The sequence below is a fragment of the Oncorhynchus mykiss genome, chromosome 19 (assembly GCF_013265735.2).
Source record: "Oncorhynchus mykiss isolate Arlee chromosome 19, USDA_OmykA_1.1, whole genome shotgun sequence".
NCBI classification, from domain to species: Eukaryota; Metazoa; Chordata; class Actinopteri; order Salmoniformes; family Salmonidae; genus Oncorhynchus; species Oncorhynchus mykiss.
The window spans coordinates 45,404,151-45,422,098 of NC_048583.1; the positions used below are offsets into that span (position 1 = coordinate 45,404,151).

The 17,948-nt window shown below is 42.1% G+C and overlaps 1 protein-coding gene across 1 annotated transcript; it reads left to right on the plus strand.

Annotated features, from left to right (window-relative positions):
- Positions 1–485: 485 nt before the first annotated feature.
- Positions 486–17,764, plus strand: zgc:162989 (uncharacterized protein LOC100037351 homolog). Its single transcript, XM_021574478.2, has 4 exons — positions 486–905; positions 16,623–16,703; positions 17,107–17,139; positions 17,335–17,764. Exons 1-4 carry the CDS (start codon positions 717–719, stop codon positions 17,401–17,403), a joined length of 372 nt encoding a protein of 123 aa, XP_021430153.2. The 5' UTR covers positions 486–716; the 3' UTR covers positions 17,404–17,764.
- Positions 17,765–17,948: the final 184 nt, after the last annotated feature.

A 17,948-nucleotide genomic window follows, 5' to 3' on the forward strand; every position in this document is an offset into this window, starting at 1 on the left:
TAATAGCTGTTATAAATTACATTGAGGGGAGCTAATGAACACTGATGAAGTCTGGATCACCTGTCAGGGAGACCCAGATATTGTGATAAGTGTGGATAAACAGGGGCCCATAGTTTGAACATATGCTGTAATGTAGAGATGATAAACCACAGAGTAATGCAGTCACTTCTTGATTAGGACACATGGGGAAATTTGAAACCAAAAATAATTTGTTAGAATTTGGGTCAATAATTAATTTCTGGAATACAAAATTATGAAAATATAATTATTGATAACAGCTGCCATACTCCTAGCTTTGGTTCCACCCTCAACCCTTAGTCTTTATCACTCTGTAATTGACCTATGCTCTCCCACTTGAAAGAGAAGGATAGCAAACACACCCAGATACACACCTACTGAGACACACACACACAGAGGAGTATTTCATTACCATCCTCCACAGGCAGCGAGCTTGCAAGGAAGGGTGGGAGGGAGTGTGTGAGGGAGGGAGAGAGAGGGAAGGAGAGAACTAGAGAGAGAGAGATGAGCAGACAGAGATAGACAGAGCAAGCAAGTAAGATAGATAGGTAGGAGAGCTAGAGCAAGAGAAGAAGAAAAAGAGTGAGCACACAAGAAAGACAGCGAAGAGAGAGGGTGGGAGTGAGAGCACCAGAGACAGAGGGAGAGATAGAACGAGAGAGACGGCTCTGTGTTTCCTCAGCTGTTTTCCCGAGGCCATGGCAGGCATGGCGTCGGAGCCAGGCACCCAGTCCAGGGTGATGTTCCAGTCTGCAGACAAAACAGAGGAGCCTCCACATCGCAAACTGGGCAAGCTGACCGTCAAATACAACCGTAAGGACCTGCAGAGGAGGCTGGATATCGAGGAGTGGATCGACGATCAGCTGCACCTGCTCTTTGACTGTGAGGTAGGTCGTGCAAGGCTGCTACAGGCACAGTTAGCTAGGTCCCACGGGCTGTGTGGGTAGAACGCATGGGAGGTACGGAGCAGCACAGGTGCCTGAGGAGGGTTACACAACATGTGAAGCAAAAAGAGAGGGAGAGTGGAGTGTCTGAACAGAGGTGTGGCTGTGTGTGCATTGATCCAGGCTTCATTTACTGTCAGCAAATTATTTTCCTACACTGCTTTGGTGTTAAGCACAGAATATAGAGCTCTGATTGGTCGTTTTCTTGGGGGTTGTGTAACAAACTAGTGATAAGATACGCATTATATTACCATCATATTAGGATGATGATACATCATATTAAATGATTGTATACCCTTTCCTGATCGCTGAATGGACATACATACAGCATTCAAGAGATAATTAAATATTATGTAACATAAATATAGTGATTGGCTGATACAATCACCCTTTTCCTTATTAATGAACACTACACAGACAGTACTATTGTGGCAGCAGCCTCTGTCCTCAGAAGATGAGCATCAACCCCCCTGTGACATGGGTTCAGACAGGGAGGCAAATCTCTGTTGCCTCTGGACAGTTTGCTATCAGAACACATCTAAGAACTTGAGGTTTACAGCCTAGATCTCGACAGGGAGGCTGCCTATATAAATCTACTTAAGGCCAGGACTGCACACCACAAACGGAGACATAATTTATTTAGATTATGACTGGGACCCTTGTGTGGAGATCGTAGGACCCCCGTGTCATAACTGCACTGCTATTCAGAGGCTGCAACAATTTGCTGGGAATGCCATGGCAACAGAAGTCTGGCTCCCAAATGAAGAGGGATGTCTTCAGGAGCATGGGCGTTCACCTAATGATGGAGATCATATGACAACACAGCAGTGTTGGAAAAAGTACTAAATCGTCATACTTGAGTAAAAGTAAAGATACCTTTAATAGAAAATTAGTCAAGTAAAATACAACTTGAGTAAAAGTTTGGAAGTATCTGGTTTTAAATGTGCTTAAGTACAGTGGTAGAAAAAAGTTATAAAAAAAAAAGTTATCAATTGTCATACATTAAATTCCAGATATTAAAGGCCCAGTGCATTCAAAACGTGATATTCATGTGTTTTAGAAATATTTACACCATGAGGTTGGAATAATACTGTGAAATTGTGAAAATTATGATAATGCCCTTTTTGTGTAAGAGCTGTTTGAAAAGACCACCTGAAATGTCAACCTATTTTGGTGGGACTTCACCAGGTGGTAAATTAGTTCATTTGTTTTAAACCTCTCTGCCAATGACAGGTAGTTTTCAGTTATCCCCTCCCCACTCAGACCACTCTCAGACCATCCTAGCTAAATTCTGGCTTAAGAAATTACTCTTTGCTAAGAAGCTATTTTTGTTTATTTTGGAGCATTTTAATTTAAAACAATCACAGGAAGGTACCTAATTGTTGTCCAGAAATGATTTGATATTGAGATAAGAAAAATAGCTGCATTGGACCTTTAAGCCAGCCAGACAGGACAAATGTATATATTTTTAGGAACAGACAGTGGCACACTCCAACACTCAGAAATAATTTAGAAATGCAGTATTTGTGTTTAGTGAGTCCGCCCAATCAGAGGCAGTAGGGATGACAATGTGTTATATTGATAGGTGCGTGAATTTGACCATATTGCTGTCCTGCCTGAGCATTCAAAAGTACTTTTGGGTGTCATGGAAAATGCATGGGAGTAAAAAGTACATATTTTCTTTAGGAATGTAATGGAGTGAAAGTAAAAGTTGTCAATATAAATAGTAAAGTACAGATATGTAACGCTCCGGGTGTCGTGGGTGTGGAGTCAGACGCAGGAGACAGAGAGTGCAATGCTGTGCTCTTTAATGCACCAACGCACCACAGGGTGCTCACAATAATAACGGCCCCAAACACGGGGAATGAACAAATATGTTCCTCTACTACAGAGCCGAAGGTTACAATAATCAATCCCGCACAACAAACAGGTGGGCCGGCTGTCTAATAAAGCCCCACTAATTATCACAAACAGGTGCTACCAATAAACATACAAGGAGGGGGAGGAAAGACAATCAGTGGCAGCTAACAGGCCGGTGACGACGACCGCCGAGCGCCACCCGACCGGGAAGGGAAGCCACCCTCGGTCGGACTCGTGACAAGATACCCCAAACAAACGACTTAAGTTGTACTTTTAAATATTTTTACTTAAGTACTTTACACCACTGTAACAGCCTCTGTTTGAAGCTGGATTGGGGTAGGTGGGGGTGGAGGAGGGTGATGTTTCGCATTTTACTGTCCTGATGGAGGAGAAATTTAGGCTGGGGCAATGAGTGACCACAGATGGTCTGAGTGCCTCCAAGCAAAACATTCTCCTCCACTGCCAAAAAATACTCTGCATATGGCTTACTGATACTTCAGGGCATGAGAGAGCATCACATGTGAGTGGTGTCCTCATGAAAGTTTTAGTTCCTGAAATAGCTACAGTGGGGCAAAAAAGTATTTAGTCAGCCACCAATTGTGCAAGTTCTCCCACTTAAAAAGATGAGAGAGGCCTGTAATTTATCATAGGTACACTTTAGCTATGACAGACAAAATGAGAAAAAAAATCCAAAAAAATCACATTGTAGGATTTTTAATTAATTTATTAGCAAATTACTGGCCTACCTGGTTAAATAAAGGTGAAATAAAATAAATAAAAAAACACTGATATGGGAGGGAGAGGCAGTTATTACACCCAGTCTGCACAGGCGGTTGGTGGCACCTTAATTGGGGAGGACTGGCTCATGGTAATGGCTGGAGTGGAATAGGTGGAATGGTATCAAATAGATCAAACACGTGGTTTCCGTGTGTTTGATGCCATTCCATTTGTTCCGTTCCAGCCATTATTATGAGCCGTCCATTATTCCAGCCTCCACTGCCATTCTGGTGGCAGACACCCAGCGTCTCCTCCCAGTGTCTCCACCAGATCTGGCCAGTAGAGAGCACATGCATGTGAGCTAAGCCTGGGTGATTTTAATAAAACCACTGTAATAGCAGTTGGCATTTTGTAAGGTTTGCATTGCCCTTATTCCTAAATATATATATATATATATATATATATATATTATTTGAGTCTTCAAAGTAGCCAACCTTTGCCTTGATGACAGCTTTGCACACTCTTGGCATTCTCTCAACCAGCTTCATGAGGAAGGCAGTTAACCCACTGTTCCTAGGCCGTCATTGAAAATAAGAATTTGTTCTTAACTGACTTGCCTAGTTAAATAAAGGTAAAATAAAAAAATAGGTATCAGTACAGCAGATGCTTTGAACATATAATCAGTACAAGACTAATGTTATTAGGTTTAACTTGAGTTCCAGACTGTACTAATTCGTCTTGGGGAATCCCGGAGAGAGAAGGCCCTTCATGACAGAGGGATGGGATCCCTGCATGATTGATGAGATAAGACAGTATCAGTAACAGTACCTCGACAGTACTCCTTTGTTATTGTAGTTGTCTGGTAGATAGTCTTTGTATTTCAACTGTAGCACAGCCCTGTATGGATAAAACATTATGACTAGGGCCAGCAAGGTTTCCTGGGCAGGTCATCAGTCAGAAAAAAACATCATGGCCCTAAGTATGTCCTAACTCTGAGGATTTAAGGAGCCATTGTTTTCATGTCAGATTTCAGTGGTGTCTTGACAAACTCCAGTCTGAGGTGGATTAGTTGTTTGGTAGACACTGCCCATTGCTGTGGCCGGGGGAGACATTGTTGGTTCATGAGCCTTGGTAAATGGCATTAATTTCACATGAACTCAGGGGAAGGTAAGTTTAGCTGTGGTTGGGTACTCTGACTCTTCCGTGAAGAAGCATTTACTGTCAGCCCCCTGTGTTACGGGTGCGTGTTGATGGCAGGGAAGTCAGTCGCAGGAGAATCGAACTTGGTATAAACGGAGTTGTTTAATAAATGCTTCACAAAACTCCAAAATTTACAAAATCATAAAAGTGGGCACAATACCCGTTGTGCACCAACACAAACAATCTCAGACAAGGACATGAGGGGATACAGGGTTAAATACACATGTAATTGATGGGATTGGAACCAGGTGTGAAAGACAAGACCAATGGAAAATAAAAATGGATCAGTGATGGCTAGAAGGTCGGAGACGTCGACCGCCGAACACCGCCTGAACAAGGAGGGACCGACTTCGGCAAAAGTTGCGACACCCTATGTCAATAGCTGAGTTAGAGACATCTAATGTATACAAGTAGCCAGCTGGTTGGGTCTGAGTGGCAGTGGCACTAAACCATATCGCTGACTTCACACCTTTAAAATATATATTTTTTAACTTAGTTTATTGGATTTTCAACAAAATTGCACTTGTGTCACGGCCGTCATAAGGAGACCAAGACGCAGCGTGGTAAGCGAACATAACTCTTTAATAAAAGAGAGAACACTGAACAGATCTAAACAAAATGAACCGTGAAGCAATATGACTAGTGCAGAACAGGCAACTAAACATAGAACAACCCACAAAATAACCAAGGAATATGGCTACCTAAATATGGTTCCCAATCAGAGACAACGATAAACAGCTGCCTCTGGTTCTCAATCAATCTAGGCAATCATAGACAAACCCCTAGATATACAAAAAAAGGCACACCCCCCCCCCAAAAGGTGCGGATTCCCAGCCCCAAACCTGAACCCATATGGGAGGGTCTGGGTGAGCATCAAACCTTGGTGGCGGCTTTGGTTCTGGTCTCCGCCCCCCTTCTTTACACTGAGTCCGCTCTTGTAGCACTGACCCGTGGATCATCGCCGGAGGCTCTGGACTGCAGATCCTCGCCGTAGGCCCCGGGCTGGGGACCCTCCCTGCATGGATGGTCGCCGGACGCTCTGGACTGGGGACCCGTCGCCGGACGCTCTGGACTGGGGACCCGTCGCCGGACGCTCTGGACTGGGGACCCGTCGCCGGACGCTCTGGACTGGGGACCCGTCGCCGGACGCTCTGGACTGGGGACCCGTCGCCGGACGCTCTGGACTGGGGACCCGTCGCCGGACGCTCTGGACTGGGGACCCGTCGCCGGACGCTCTGGACTGCCGAGGCGCACTGTAGGCCTGGTGCCGGAACTGGTGGTACCGGGCTGAGGACACGCACCTCAGGGCGAGTGCGGAAAGGAGGAACAGGACGTACTGAACTGTGAAGGCATACTGGAGGTCTGGAGTGTAGAGGTGACACAATCCGTCCTGGCTGGATGTTTATTTTCGCCCTGTAAATGCATAACACGGTGCCTGACAAGTAACGCACTCCCCACAGTAAGCACGAGGAGTTGGCTCAGGTCACCGACCTGACTCATGCAATCTCCACGTGTGCCTCCCCAAAATCTTGGGGCTGCCTCTCGGGCTTCCATGCCAGCCGTGTACCCTCATATTGACACCGTTCCTCTCCACCTGCTTCCATGGCAGGGTCTTGTCCCCTGCCATTACCTCCTCCCAGGTCCAGGATGTCCTCCACTCTGCTTTCTCCCGGGTCCAATATGTCCACTCCTTTTTAGCACGCTGCTTGGTCCTTTTTTGGTGGGTTGTTCTGTCATGGTCGTCATAAAGAGGAGACCAAGGCGCAGCGTGATAAGCGAACATAACATAAAAGAGAGAACACTGAACAAACCGAACCGTGAAGCAATATGGCTAGTGCAGAACAGGCAACTAAACATAGAACAACCCACAAAATAACCAAGGAATATGGCTACCTAAATATGGTTCCCAATCAGAGACAGCGATAAACAGCTGCCTCTGATAGAGAACCAATCTAGGCAACCATAGACATATAACCCCCTAGACTAGAAAAACCCTAGACATACAAAAACCCCTAGACATTCAAAACACCTAGACAATACAAAAACTAAACAAACCACCCTTGTCACACCCTGATCTAACCAAATAATAAAGAAAACAAAGATAACTAAGGTCAGGGCGTGACAACTTGTAAGTTATTTGGTAGTAATATAAAACAACAAATCAAAGACAACAATAGGGCAAAACAAAGAGTGAGACAGAAATATAACAACACAAAAAACTAAGACAAAAAAAATATTTATTTTCATACAGTTGTTACAGGTGAACTAGCACAGATAATACAGTCCTCCTTAACATCCGAGATACCGTATATACACATACATCACCGATTTATAAATATAAATATGCATCACTCATTAACTGCAGGGAAATGTAGTCATTTAACATATGAAAAAAAGGGAGCCCACATTGCATAGAATTTGTCTATAGACCCATTGAGGGTGTGTTTAATTTTTTCCAGCTTCATGCAATTCAAAACGGATTTAATCCAAACCGCATGAGAATACGGAGGATTTCCATCTAAGTAAAATTAATCGTCTCGTTATTTTGGTCAGTTGTAATGTGGGTAAGGAAACCACAAAAAATGCAATTAAAGGGTCTGGTTCGTTCTGTGTGCCGCTTAATTCTGAAAGTGTGTTAAAGATGTCTTTCCAGAAACCAACAAGAGATGGGCAACACCAAAACATGTGTACATGATTAGCAGGAGACTGGTTACGTTGTACACAATTAGGGTTCACATCCTTGTAAATTTTGGATAATCTTGCTTTGGTACAGTGAGCCCTATGAATGAGTTTGCATTGAATAAGACCGTGCCGTGCCACAAATAGAAGAGGTATGTACCTTTTTGAGTGCCCCTTCCCATAGTTAATCTGATATTTCCTCACCCAGTTCCTCCTCCCATGAGGATTTAATATTGTTTAATGAGGTGGTTTGTTGTGAGCAAATTTGACTGTAGATTATTGACAAGGTGCCTTTCAGTGTAGGAAGTGGGATAAGAAATGTGTCAAACTGTGTTTCACCAGGAAGTGTGGGGAATCGGGGATCTTTGCTTTGGACCTAACTCCGGACTTGTAAGAACCTAAAGAAATGATGTCTGGGGAGACCACATTTAGCTGATAATTGTTCAAACGTACTAAATGTATTGTTAATATAAAGATCCCTAAATATTTTAATACAGAGACTAGACCATGTTGTGAAAGCACCATCAACCATAGAAGTGGGAAAAGCTGGGTTTGTGGCTACCGGAGCGAAATAAGAGGTTGTCTGAAACCCAAAGTGGCGCCTAAATTGATTCCTGATCTTCAATGTTGTTTTGAGGCATGTATTTTCGGTGAAGGAGGAGTAAGGGCCTGTAACGGAGGAGTGAGGGAAGACAATGATGCCGGTATAAATGAGGCGGCCTCCATCTCTAGCCAAATTGGGGGTGGGAGTATCTCTCTGCTCTGCAACCAGTACTGAATGATCCTAAGGTTAATAGATAATAATAATAATAGAACCAATCATAGAATCTAAAACCCGGTAGCGCTAGACCGCCATCTGGTTTGGGCCTCTGCAAAAGCTGTTTTCGTAAAAGCTTTGTGTCCCACATAAAAGGAAGAATTAGGCCGTCGATCTTTTTGAAGATTTGAAAAGCATAATAATTTACTGGCTTTATCTCCTTGCTCGTAGTGCTCCTAGACTTGACAAGCAGTTCAGTAACCTGGTCTATTAAAAATGTGTCAAATTCTGCTTGCAAAGTTAAACGCTCTTTATAAATATCTGGAGATGGTGAAACGACTTAAATGTCATCTAATTGGGCAATGCAGCGTGTTTGTTCTCATGTGCGGTGTAGGAAATCATTTCACCTCTGATATACAGTAAGCTTTCAAAGTTTCCAAGAGAGTAGACACAGAGATGTTTTGGGTTCTATTTGTACTTGACCCAAAACAAAATTGACAGTGTTCATTACTGAGCAGTTGAGTATTTAGCCGCCAAGGTTGTCAACAGTTTGAAAGACCACTTCCATAGTAACAGGGGCGTGGTCAGATACATTGGATTATATGAACATGAAGACATGGAATGGAGAAGTCTGTCATCTACAAGGAAGTCGTCTATGCACGTAAAAGTGTGGTGAACCGATGAGATAAAAGAGTATGCTTTTCCAAATGGATTAAACATTCTCCGAGGGTCTGAAACTTCAAATGTAGACATGACGGTTTGGACAACTCTAGCTGATGTTGACAAGGTAATAGGTTTAGTGGAGGATCGATCAAAATGTGGGTCTAACCAACAGTTGAAGTCACCACCTAAGATCAACATATGGGAGGGCATATCGGGAGTGTAGAAAAAAACGATTTGAAGAAATCACCATTGTCCCAACAAGGAGCATAAATATTAACAAGAAGTACATTCGTATTGAGCAGCCTACCACTGACAATTATGTATCTACCATGTGGATTTGCAATCACATTAGAACTTGTAAAAGGTACCAATCTGTGAAGTAAAATAGCCACCCCTCTTGCCTTATTCTGAAATGAGTAATGGAACATCTGACCCACCCATCTGCACCTAAGACATGACTGTTGTGATGCCTTCAGATTAGTTTCTTGGGGAAAGATGATGTGAGCTTTCAGTTAATGAAGGTGGTGTAGCACCTTACTACGTTTAACTGGGTTATTGATGCCCCTACAATTCCAAGTAAGAAAATTAAAACCATTCCCTCCAGCTGGATGGGCTACACTAGGCTGAGTTATGTCTTATGAGAGAGAGGACGTGTAAAGGACAATGTAAACTAAAGATCGTAGTTGACCCTAATAGCTTAAATTTGAAAAACAAAGAACGACATTCAAGTGTCAATGAACCCAGCAAAGTTGGCTTCGCTAGCCAACCAGTCTGCCAGCTGGCCTGTTAACTATCCTGCTAACAAGACCAGCTAACCAACCATTTGTACCACACCATGCGATACAACAGCCGCTTTCACGTTCTTGTTGATGAAATCGGCCGCTAGAGCCGGGTCCTCGAATCTGTGCGTGGATCCGTCCGGTAAAGTCAGTCAGAACTGCAGGGTAGATGAGGCCGAATTTCATGCCCGGGCAGAATCGCAGCTGGCGCTTCACAGCTCCGAAGCTAGCCCGCTTCTTAGCCACAGTCGTGGTGTAGTCTGCAAATATCAAGCCTCTTTTACCCTTGTAGAGGAGAGGATATGCTTCTCCCGATCTACTCAGTATGTCATTGCAGACGTGAAAGAAGTGCACCCTGATGACAAATGGTCATGGGGGTTCTCCATCCCGGGGTCAGCTACGCAGGGTGCGGTGGGCCCGGTCTAGCATCGGCTTCTCCTCCAGGCCGAGCAGCTCCTGAAGCAGGCCGAGCAGCTCCGTCGGTCTTGGGCCCTCCACTCCCTCCGGTATTCCCAGAAGACGAATGTTGTTCCTCCGCATTCTACTTTCCATATCTTCGCATCTATTGTCAAGGTATGCCACCCTAGTTTTTAATTAGCCAACGTTAGCCTCTAGCTCGCTAATGCAAGTGCTGTGGTCTGTAGCACCGCACTCCAGCTCCAATAAGGCAGCTCCGTAGGCGTCAAGCTTATTCTGTTTACTCTTTATAGATTTTTTACGCTCGTCTTTGACCATTGATATCTCTGACCTGAGATTGGTAGAGAGAGTCAATTCTGAGGCTGCCCATCACGGATTGTAGCAGCTCCCCAGTCAGTGTTCCCGTGGGGCTGACATTAGCCGTAGCATCCGGTGGCTGGGGTGAATCAGGAGAGGGTGCGTGCTTGCTGCGGCCTGCTCTTGCATACTCCGTTTTTGGCCAGGTAGATGACATTACAAACTTACATTTCTCAGACTTGATCTGAATTGTTTAGAGGTCTCTTCAGACGCCTGACCAAACAGAAATATATACAATTTTGCAAGGTTAAATATATACATTTGGTCACTAACTCAGGAACGATAGGGAAACGTGTTCTACATCCTTGGCTTCCAACAGTGCCCCCGACTTCACACTTTTTAGGAAAATAGTTGCTATTCTTATAGGTGTGACAAAACACTCATTCAAGAGTAGGGAAAAAGATACTGAAACACACTTCAAATGAACATATTGTCCTTTACTCTTTATAAATATAATTCAGAGTGCAGTTGGGTCATTATTAATTTACAAATGTAAGTCAATAAGGCTTGAATTTTAATGTATACCGTACTAAATGCTTGATGCCTCTTTAACTCGTTACAGCCTCTGCACAACGCAGATGACCTCAGATTATCAATATGCATATGACTTGTGACCCTTCTGTTTTGGTATATTTTGATTGGTTGGCAGCATTTTGATTGGTTCCTGGGAAAGGTTTCCTTTAGATCTCAGAGTATTATCAACTAATAACGCTGATTGGTTTAGGTAACCTAGTTCTGTCCAATAACGATTCGAACATTGGTTTGTGATGTGGTCATAGTGTTTCTGTGATACAAGCAAAGTGGAAAATGTAGCTTGAATGAGTACTACTGGACTATGATGTGATTCCTGATGTCAATGTTTACTTTATATGGTAATGAATCCTCAATTCCACACATTTTTTCATGAACAACGTAGCTGCCAACATTAATTTTATTGTCAGACTAGCTTTACTAAATTCAAAAGCGCTGTCGAGACATTTTCAGTCCCAGCTCCAGATAAAACATTTCTTTGACTATAAAAAATTACTCAAACGAAAAGCATCAACCACACACAATATAAAACATTAAAGAACTACTAGAAGGGTTGCAAAGGCATTCTCCTGACAATAACAAATTCATAATTTTTCCTTCCCTCTGACGTTGTTGCACTCATTGATATTCTGTTGTACTGTTCATCTCCCTGCAGTCTCAAGGCAGTCAGACAGAGGGAGGATCACTGCATCAGTGGTTTGCTGGTCCAGCACAGCACGGCCCTGCTTTCGTTGAATAATGCCAGTCTGCAGCAGAATCACAAACAGTCAGACCTGGCAGCATTTATCAATTAGAGGGACACACAGGGGACCCTCGTCTCTTCCACCACTCAGCAATAGCCTCATTGATGAGCTCTCTCCTCATCCAGAAACCTGCCAACCTCAACAGACCTGCCTTTAAAACCCCCAACTGGAAAATTATAAAGGGCCCCCACACTATACCTGCTGACTCCAGAAATGTTCTTGCTCAGCCATCTGTGGCCTGAAGTGAGCCATCATCATTTCCTCTCAGTAAATGGTCTTCAAAGGGGAGATATCAGCCAGAATATAGATGGATTACCGTTACATTAGTATTTGTTTTAGTTATTTTGGTCTGGGAGTGGATTTGCAATGTTTCTCAAAGTTGGCAGACACTCATGTACCGTATATATTGGGTATGTAATTTGCATTGCTAGGAGATTACTGAATTACTTTGGAATCTGTTAACACAGCCTACTGAGTTAATAAGATAATTATATTTCCAGATAAGCGTCAAGTTACATCAATCTAAGAAAAATCAAGAAATCTGTAATTAATGTAGATGTTTTTGCAGAGGAGATCATAGTCGTGCAATCTTACATCTAGCTAAGGTGTTTGTGCAGTATTTCTCAAGTAAAAAAATATCCATGAAAAACTAATCAGTGCACTGCATCCTCTCGAGTCGGGAAAGTCTGGCTGTGCACTCAGGAGTGATTTCGAAAAACATGTCTACAACTTCATAAAATTGCAAGCAGTCAAACTATCTTAAATAAAGCACAAGGTGCTCACTGTTTATCAGGGGCGGCAGGTAGCCTAGTGGTTAGAGCGTTGGGCCAGTAACCGAAAGGTTGCTAGATTGAATCCCTGAGCTGACAAGATAAAAAATCTGTCGTTCTGCCCCTGATCAAGGCAGTTAACCCACTGTTCCCAGGCCGTCATTGTAAATAAGAATTTGTTCTTAACTGACTTGCCTAGTTAAATAAAAGGTTAAATTAAAATTAAATTATCAGCAGGGTTGGTTAGTTTACTTTCTAAATGTAATCAGTTACGAGATACCTGTCCAAAATTGTAATCAGTAACATAATTTTGGATTACCCAAACTCAGTAACGTTATCTGATTACATTAAGTTACTTTTAGATTACTTTCCCCTGAAGAGGCATTAGAAGAAGACAAAAATGTATGTTACCAATTGAACGACATCTATTGCAGGATAAATCAATGTTAAAGATTACATACTGTAGCTGGCAAAATATGGATGTTAAATTTTCTTTATGGGTTGGGTACTACATTTAATAATACGATAAAATTATATTTTTATATTAAAAACCAAAGTCTATCAGAATTCCAGTCATTCCAATAAATGTTATGGCCCTTGATCTTCAAGAATAGGACTTGGAAATGTAGAAGTATAGATCATCCAAATTGTTTTACCTGAGCATAACCCCAAAACTAAGGACTTATTTACCAGGCCTACTCTTGCTGATTATGATTTTGTCATCATGGAGGACTGACTGGGCTCATGGAATGGCTTGCTTTGAGCATTACTGAGAAGTGCTATTTACATGTGAAAAGGGAATGCCATATGCTGCATTTGCTATAGGCCTATTGTTTACCTTTTTGTTGGTGACACTTTGATATCTTGAAAATTTGCAGCTGTTTAAAGGACAAATCCACAAATGAAACAATAACAAAACGGACACCCCGCCTCCGTTTTGGTAAAAAGCTGAGGGATGATACTCGATAAATGTAACCACGCTCATATTAATAGACAGAACTATGGATGCAAGAACTGCCCATCCATGATATCAAAAGTATTGTTTTAAACATGGTATGAGGCTTTACCGTGTTTGTTTACATTTACAATGTTTACAAACATTGGGAAAAAACAAGCTTATATTTTGGGTTCTCATGGAGTGTGACAGTTGAACTAAGCTCATGAGGCATTTATAAGTTATATTCTAAAGAATCAATGTATATATACAGTACCAGTCAAAAGTTTGAATACACCTACTCATTCCAGGGTTTTTCTTTATTTTTTACTATTTTCTACATTGTAGAATAGTGAAGACATCAAAACTATGAAATAACACATATGGAATCACATTGTAATCAAAAACGTGTAAAACAAATCAAAATATATTTCATATTTTAGATTCTTCAAAGTAGCCACCCTTTGCCTTGATGACAGTTTGCAATGTGATGCAGTGTCTTAGACCGCTGCGACACTCGGAAAGTTCCATCCACAAAGTTTTTCATGCTTATTAATTGCCTTGCGCAAAGAATGAAAATTCTAAAATACTACACAGGACTCTTAAATAATTTAAATGTGAATTAATTTTTTTATCACAGAAAAAATTAATAAATAATGCAATGTTAATTATATAAAGCAGCCCGTGTAATCATCTGCCAGAGAGTAGCCCCAATCGCCCCGAGCGCCAACTAATATATTCAGGCCAGATAACTCTCACTGGAATCGGCCTGAGCCCCAAGTACAGTAATATATATATTTGGGCCAGATAACTCTCACCGGAATCGGTCCGATCCCCAAGTACAGTAATATATACATTTGAGCCAGATAACTCTCACTGGAATCGGCCCGAGCCCCAAGTAATTCATTTGGGCCAGATAACTCACACCGGAATCGTCCCGAGCTCAATCCCTGCATTCTAGCCATAAGTAATACTGCTGAAGGTGGCCCAGACTCGGGCGACATGACGTCGGCCGAGTCTGACTCTCAGCCGAGTGGCCCGACTCTCAGCCGGAATCCACTGTGCTAGCTGGGTAGCGACTCCTGTGGCGGGCCAGACACATGCACACTGACACGGTCACCAGGTGTACGGTGTTTCCTCTGACATACATTTTTTTTTGTGGTGAATGGGTATAATATTTATGTATAAATGTATAATAGTAATATTTAAAATTACTAAATCGGGTAATTTTGTATACATTTATTTAAACTTGCATCGGGCCTCTTCTGGGGGGATTCTGGTAGATGCCGGCAAAGTCGGCTGAATTCAAGTAGACTGAAAGGACCCAATGTACTTGGGCCGATTCTGGGCAGTCATTCATTTTTCTTTCCAGGCCGAGTCCGACACCCGATTCCCGGCCGATTTCAATCAGTTCCAGTCCCCCGGAAGAGGGCTGCTTCTGGGCCAATTCCTCATTGCTAGCTGGGATCCCCAACCCTGTTCATCAGTGCCCAAAATCACTTGCTAGCTAGCTAGATTCCAACTTTGTGTTTGTAAATGAAGCTAGCAAGTAGTAATTTGCGAAACACAGTTACAGAGTTTAATGGCTGTGATACGAGAAAGCTGAGGATGGATCAACAACATTGTAGTTACTCCACAATACTAAACGAAGGAAGCCTGTACAGAATAAAAAATATTCCAAAAACATTTATCTTATTTGCAGCAAGGCACTAAAGCAATGCTGCAAAGAATGGGGCAAAGCAATTAACTTTTTGTCCTGAATATAATGTGTTATGTTTGGGGCAAATCCAATACCTTACTGAGTACCACTCTCCATATTTTCAAGCATAGTGGTGGCTGCATCATGTTATAAGTATGCTTGTTACCAGTAAAAACTGGGGAGTTTTTCAGGATAAAAAAGAAACAGAAAGGAGCTAAGCACAGGCAAAATCCTAGAGGAAAACCTGGTTCAGTCTGCCTTCCACCAGACACTTCACCTTTCAGCAGGACAATAACCTAAAACACAAGGCCAAATCTACACTGGAGTTGTTTTTTTGTTTTGTTTTTTTTACCTTTATTGAACTTGTTTACCAAGAATGTTCCCGAGTGGCCAAGTTACAGTTTCAACTTAAATCTACTTGAAAGTCTATGACAAGACCTGATCAACAACCAATTTGACAGAGCTTGAATTATTTTGAAAATAGTAATTGCCAAATTTTGCACAATCCAGGTGTGGAAAGCTCTTAAAGACTTACCCAGAAAGACTCACAGCTATAATCACTGCCAAAGGTGCTTCTACAAAGTATTGACTCTGGGGTGTGAATAAGGTATTTCTGTTTTTCTTTTTTAATACATTTGCAAAAAATTCTAAAAACATGTTTTCACTTTTTCATTATGGGGTATTGTGTGTAGATGGGTGAGAGAAAAAATATATTTAATCCATTTTGAATTCAGGCTGTAACACAACAAAATGTGGAATAAGTCAAGGAGTATGAGTACTTTCTGAAGGCACATTAGGCCTAGAGACTAATCTGCGCAGGACATTTGCCATATAAAGGAATGAGCCCAGTATAAGGAAGCTGAAACTCTTGCAATCTTATCTCATAAACATTTAAACCGGAGTGATTCTTACTTTACTGGGTTAGCAAAATGCCAGCTGGGTAAATCATCCATGAAATTAGATGGTGGTTGCCTATCCTTCGCCCCTGGTCTCTCGTTCTTGCCTGAATGCTTCTATCATCAATCTCATCATTGTTAGTAATATAATAATTATTATTTTTATACCACTATGTAATGCCAGTATAATAACAACTAAGTTGTAGTCTTGTTGACTATAGTCTTGTAGATCTACTTAGAATACATTGACAACCTTTTAATGTGGAAAAATTACAATTTGACGTCATTTTAGGTTACACGTAAATTATTGTTGTAGTGGTACATCATGCATGGCTTTTAAACGTGGTACTTGGAGACTCATTCTCTTTGGTACCGTTAAGAATTAAATATGTTAAACTGGTTTGTAAACACTGTGGGTTGGCAGAGAGCGCCAGTCATCTATGTCTGCATGGCTGGTAAAAAAAACAATGTTCCAGTGTCTGTCTGTGGTGGTATGGATGTGTGTATGGGGCTCCAAAGAGGTCCATTGTCTCTGACCACTTTTTTCTGTCACTTTCTCCCTCCTTCCCTCCCTCCTTCCGCCCGTCCGCCCATCTGCCCGTCTGCCCGTCTGTCTGTCTGTCTGTCTGCCTGTCTGCCTGTCCGTCCGTCCGTCCAGGAGGAGGAGATGCCAGAGTTAGAGATTGACATAGATGAGCTGCTGGAGCTGTCAGACGTGGAGCAGAGATCCAGACTGCAGGTTAGTACACTACAGACAGGTTGCCCCTGGGAGGAGCTCAGGCACCAACACAGTGTTGTCAGTTAGCCCTGCCCATCATTTACTCCAGAACACAGAGACATCCAATCTGACAATCTTGAGCCGTATAAAACAATCTCATTAAAAGAAAAACATAGACAGGGAAAACATACTGTAGACATTTTCCAGTCAAGAGGCCATTTTGTGGGTCACAGTATGAGCCAATACTTACACTTCAGCCATGCCCTTGTTTATACTTTACACATGAACCCAGGAATATTCAACAAAGTAATGTAATTGCTTTACAAGCACTTGACCCCAGTTAGTGTGCTTGCACAATATTTGATGTGAAAGAGCAATGTCCACATCAGTTACTGAGGCCTTGTTTGTTTCTGACAATTTACAGGAGTTACTGCAGGAATGTGGCAAGCCTAAAGAGGTGAGACACAACAAGCAATCGTTATAGCCTTGGTCATGTACTCGAAAACGAAACAAAAGTCTGCTAAGTGTTTGTTCTCTACAAATAAATAGTTGCAATTCAATGGTTCACTGCTCCTACACAGACTCAGAAAGAGTTTTACAGTCAACTGCTTAAACAGGTGGCGTTATCTAGTTTTTTCTTCCTCCCTCTCAGGACTTTATTAATGGGCTGCTTTATCGGATTAAGGGCCTACGCAAAATGTCAGGACCCCTAAAGAAATGATGAGAGGTCAAATCAAGAATCAAGACAATGTAAAGCTCCCTCGCCATGACCTTGTATTCTGGATGTCTGTCTGTGCAGTTACATGTTAATGGGACCTTCTCTCTGCACACGTGGGTCAATGTTGGTCTGTAAAGAGAACAGTGGGTTTTGATTAGTGTTTTATATTACTTTGTTTTTGGACCGTTTTAACATTTTGATTCCCCTCAATACAAACAATGCACCAGTAATTAAATGTATTGTATATTACCCACGTGGAAAGTTTTTGTGTAAGACTGTATATTTTTGGTTGCCTATTTATGTACATATATTTTGTTCTGTTAACAGTGTTGTATGTCAATAAAACGTAACATTTTCAAGACAAGGCTTTGGATGTCTATCTATTGTATATGGCTGACTTGTCATTTTGTAGAAGGATAAAGCTAGTCAGTGTATAATAAACATCAAAACAGCATTGTTCTAAAAGCTACACGCTTCACATTGAAAACTCTATAAGAGACGAGAGGAAGAGATTGAATAGTCAATGGCAGCAGAAGTAGGGCAACGGG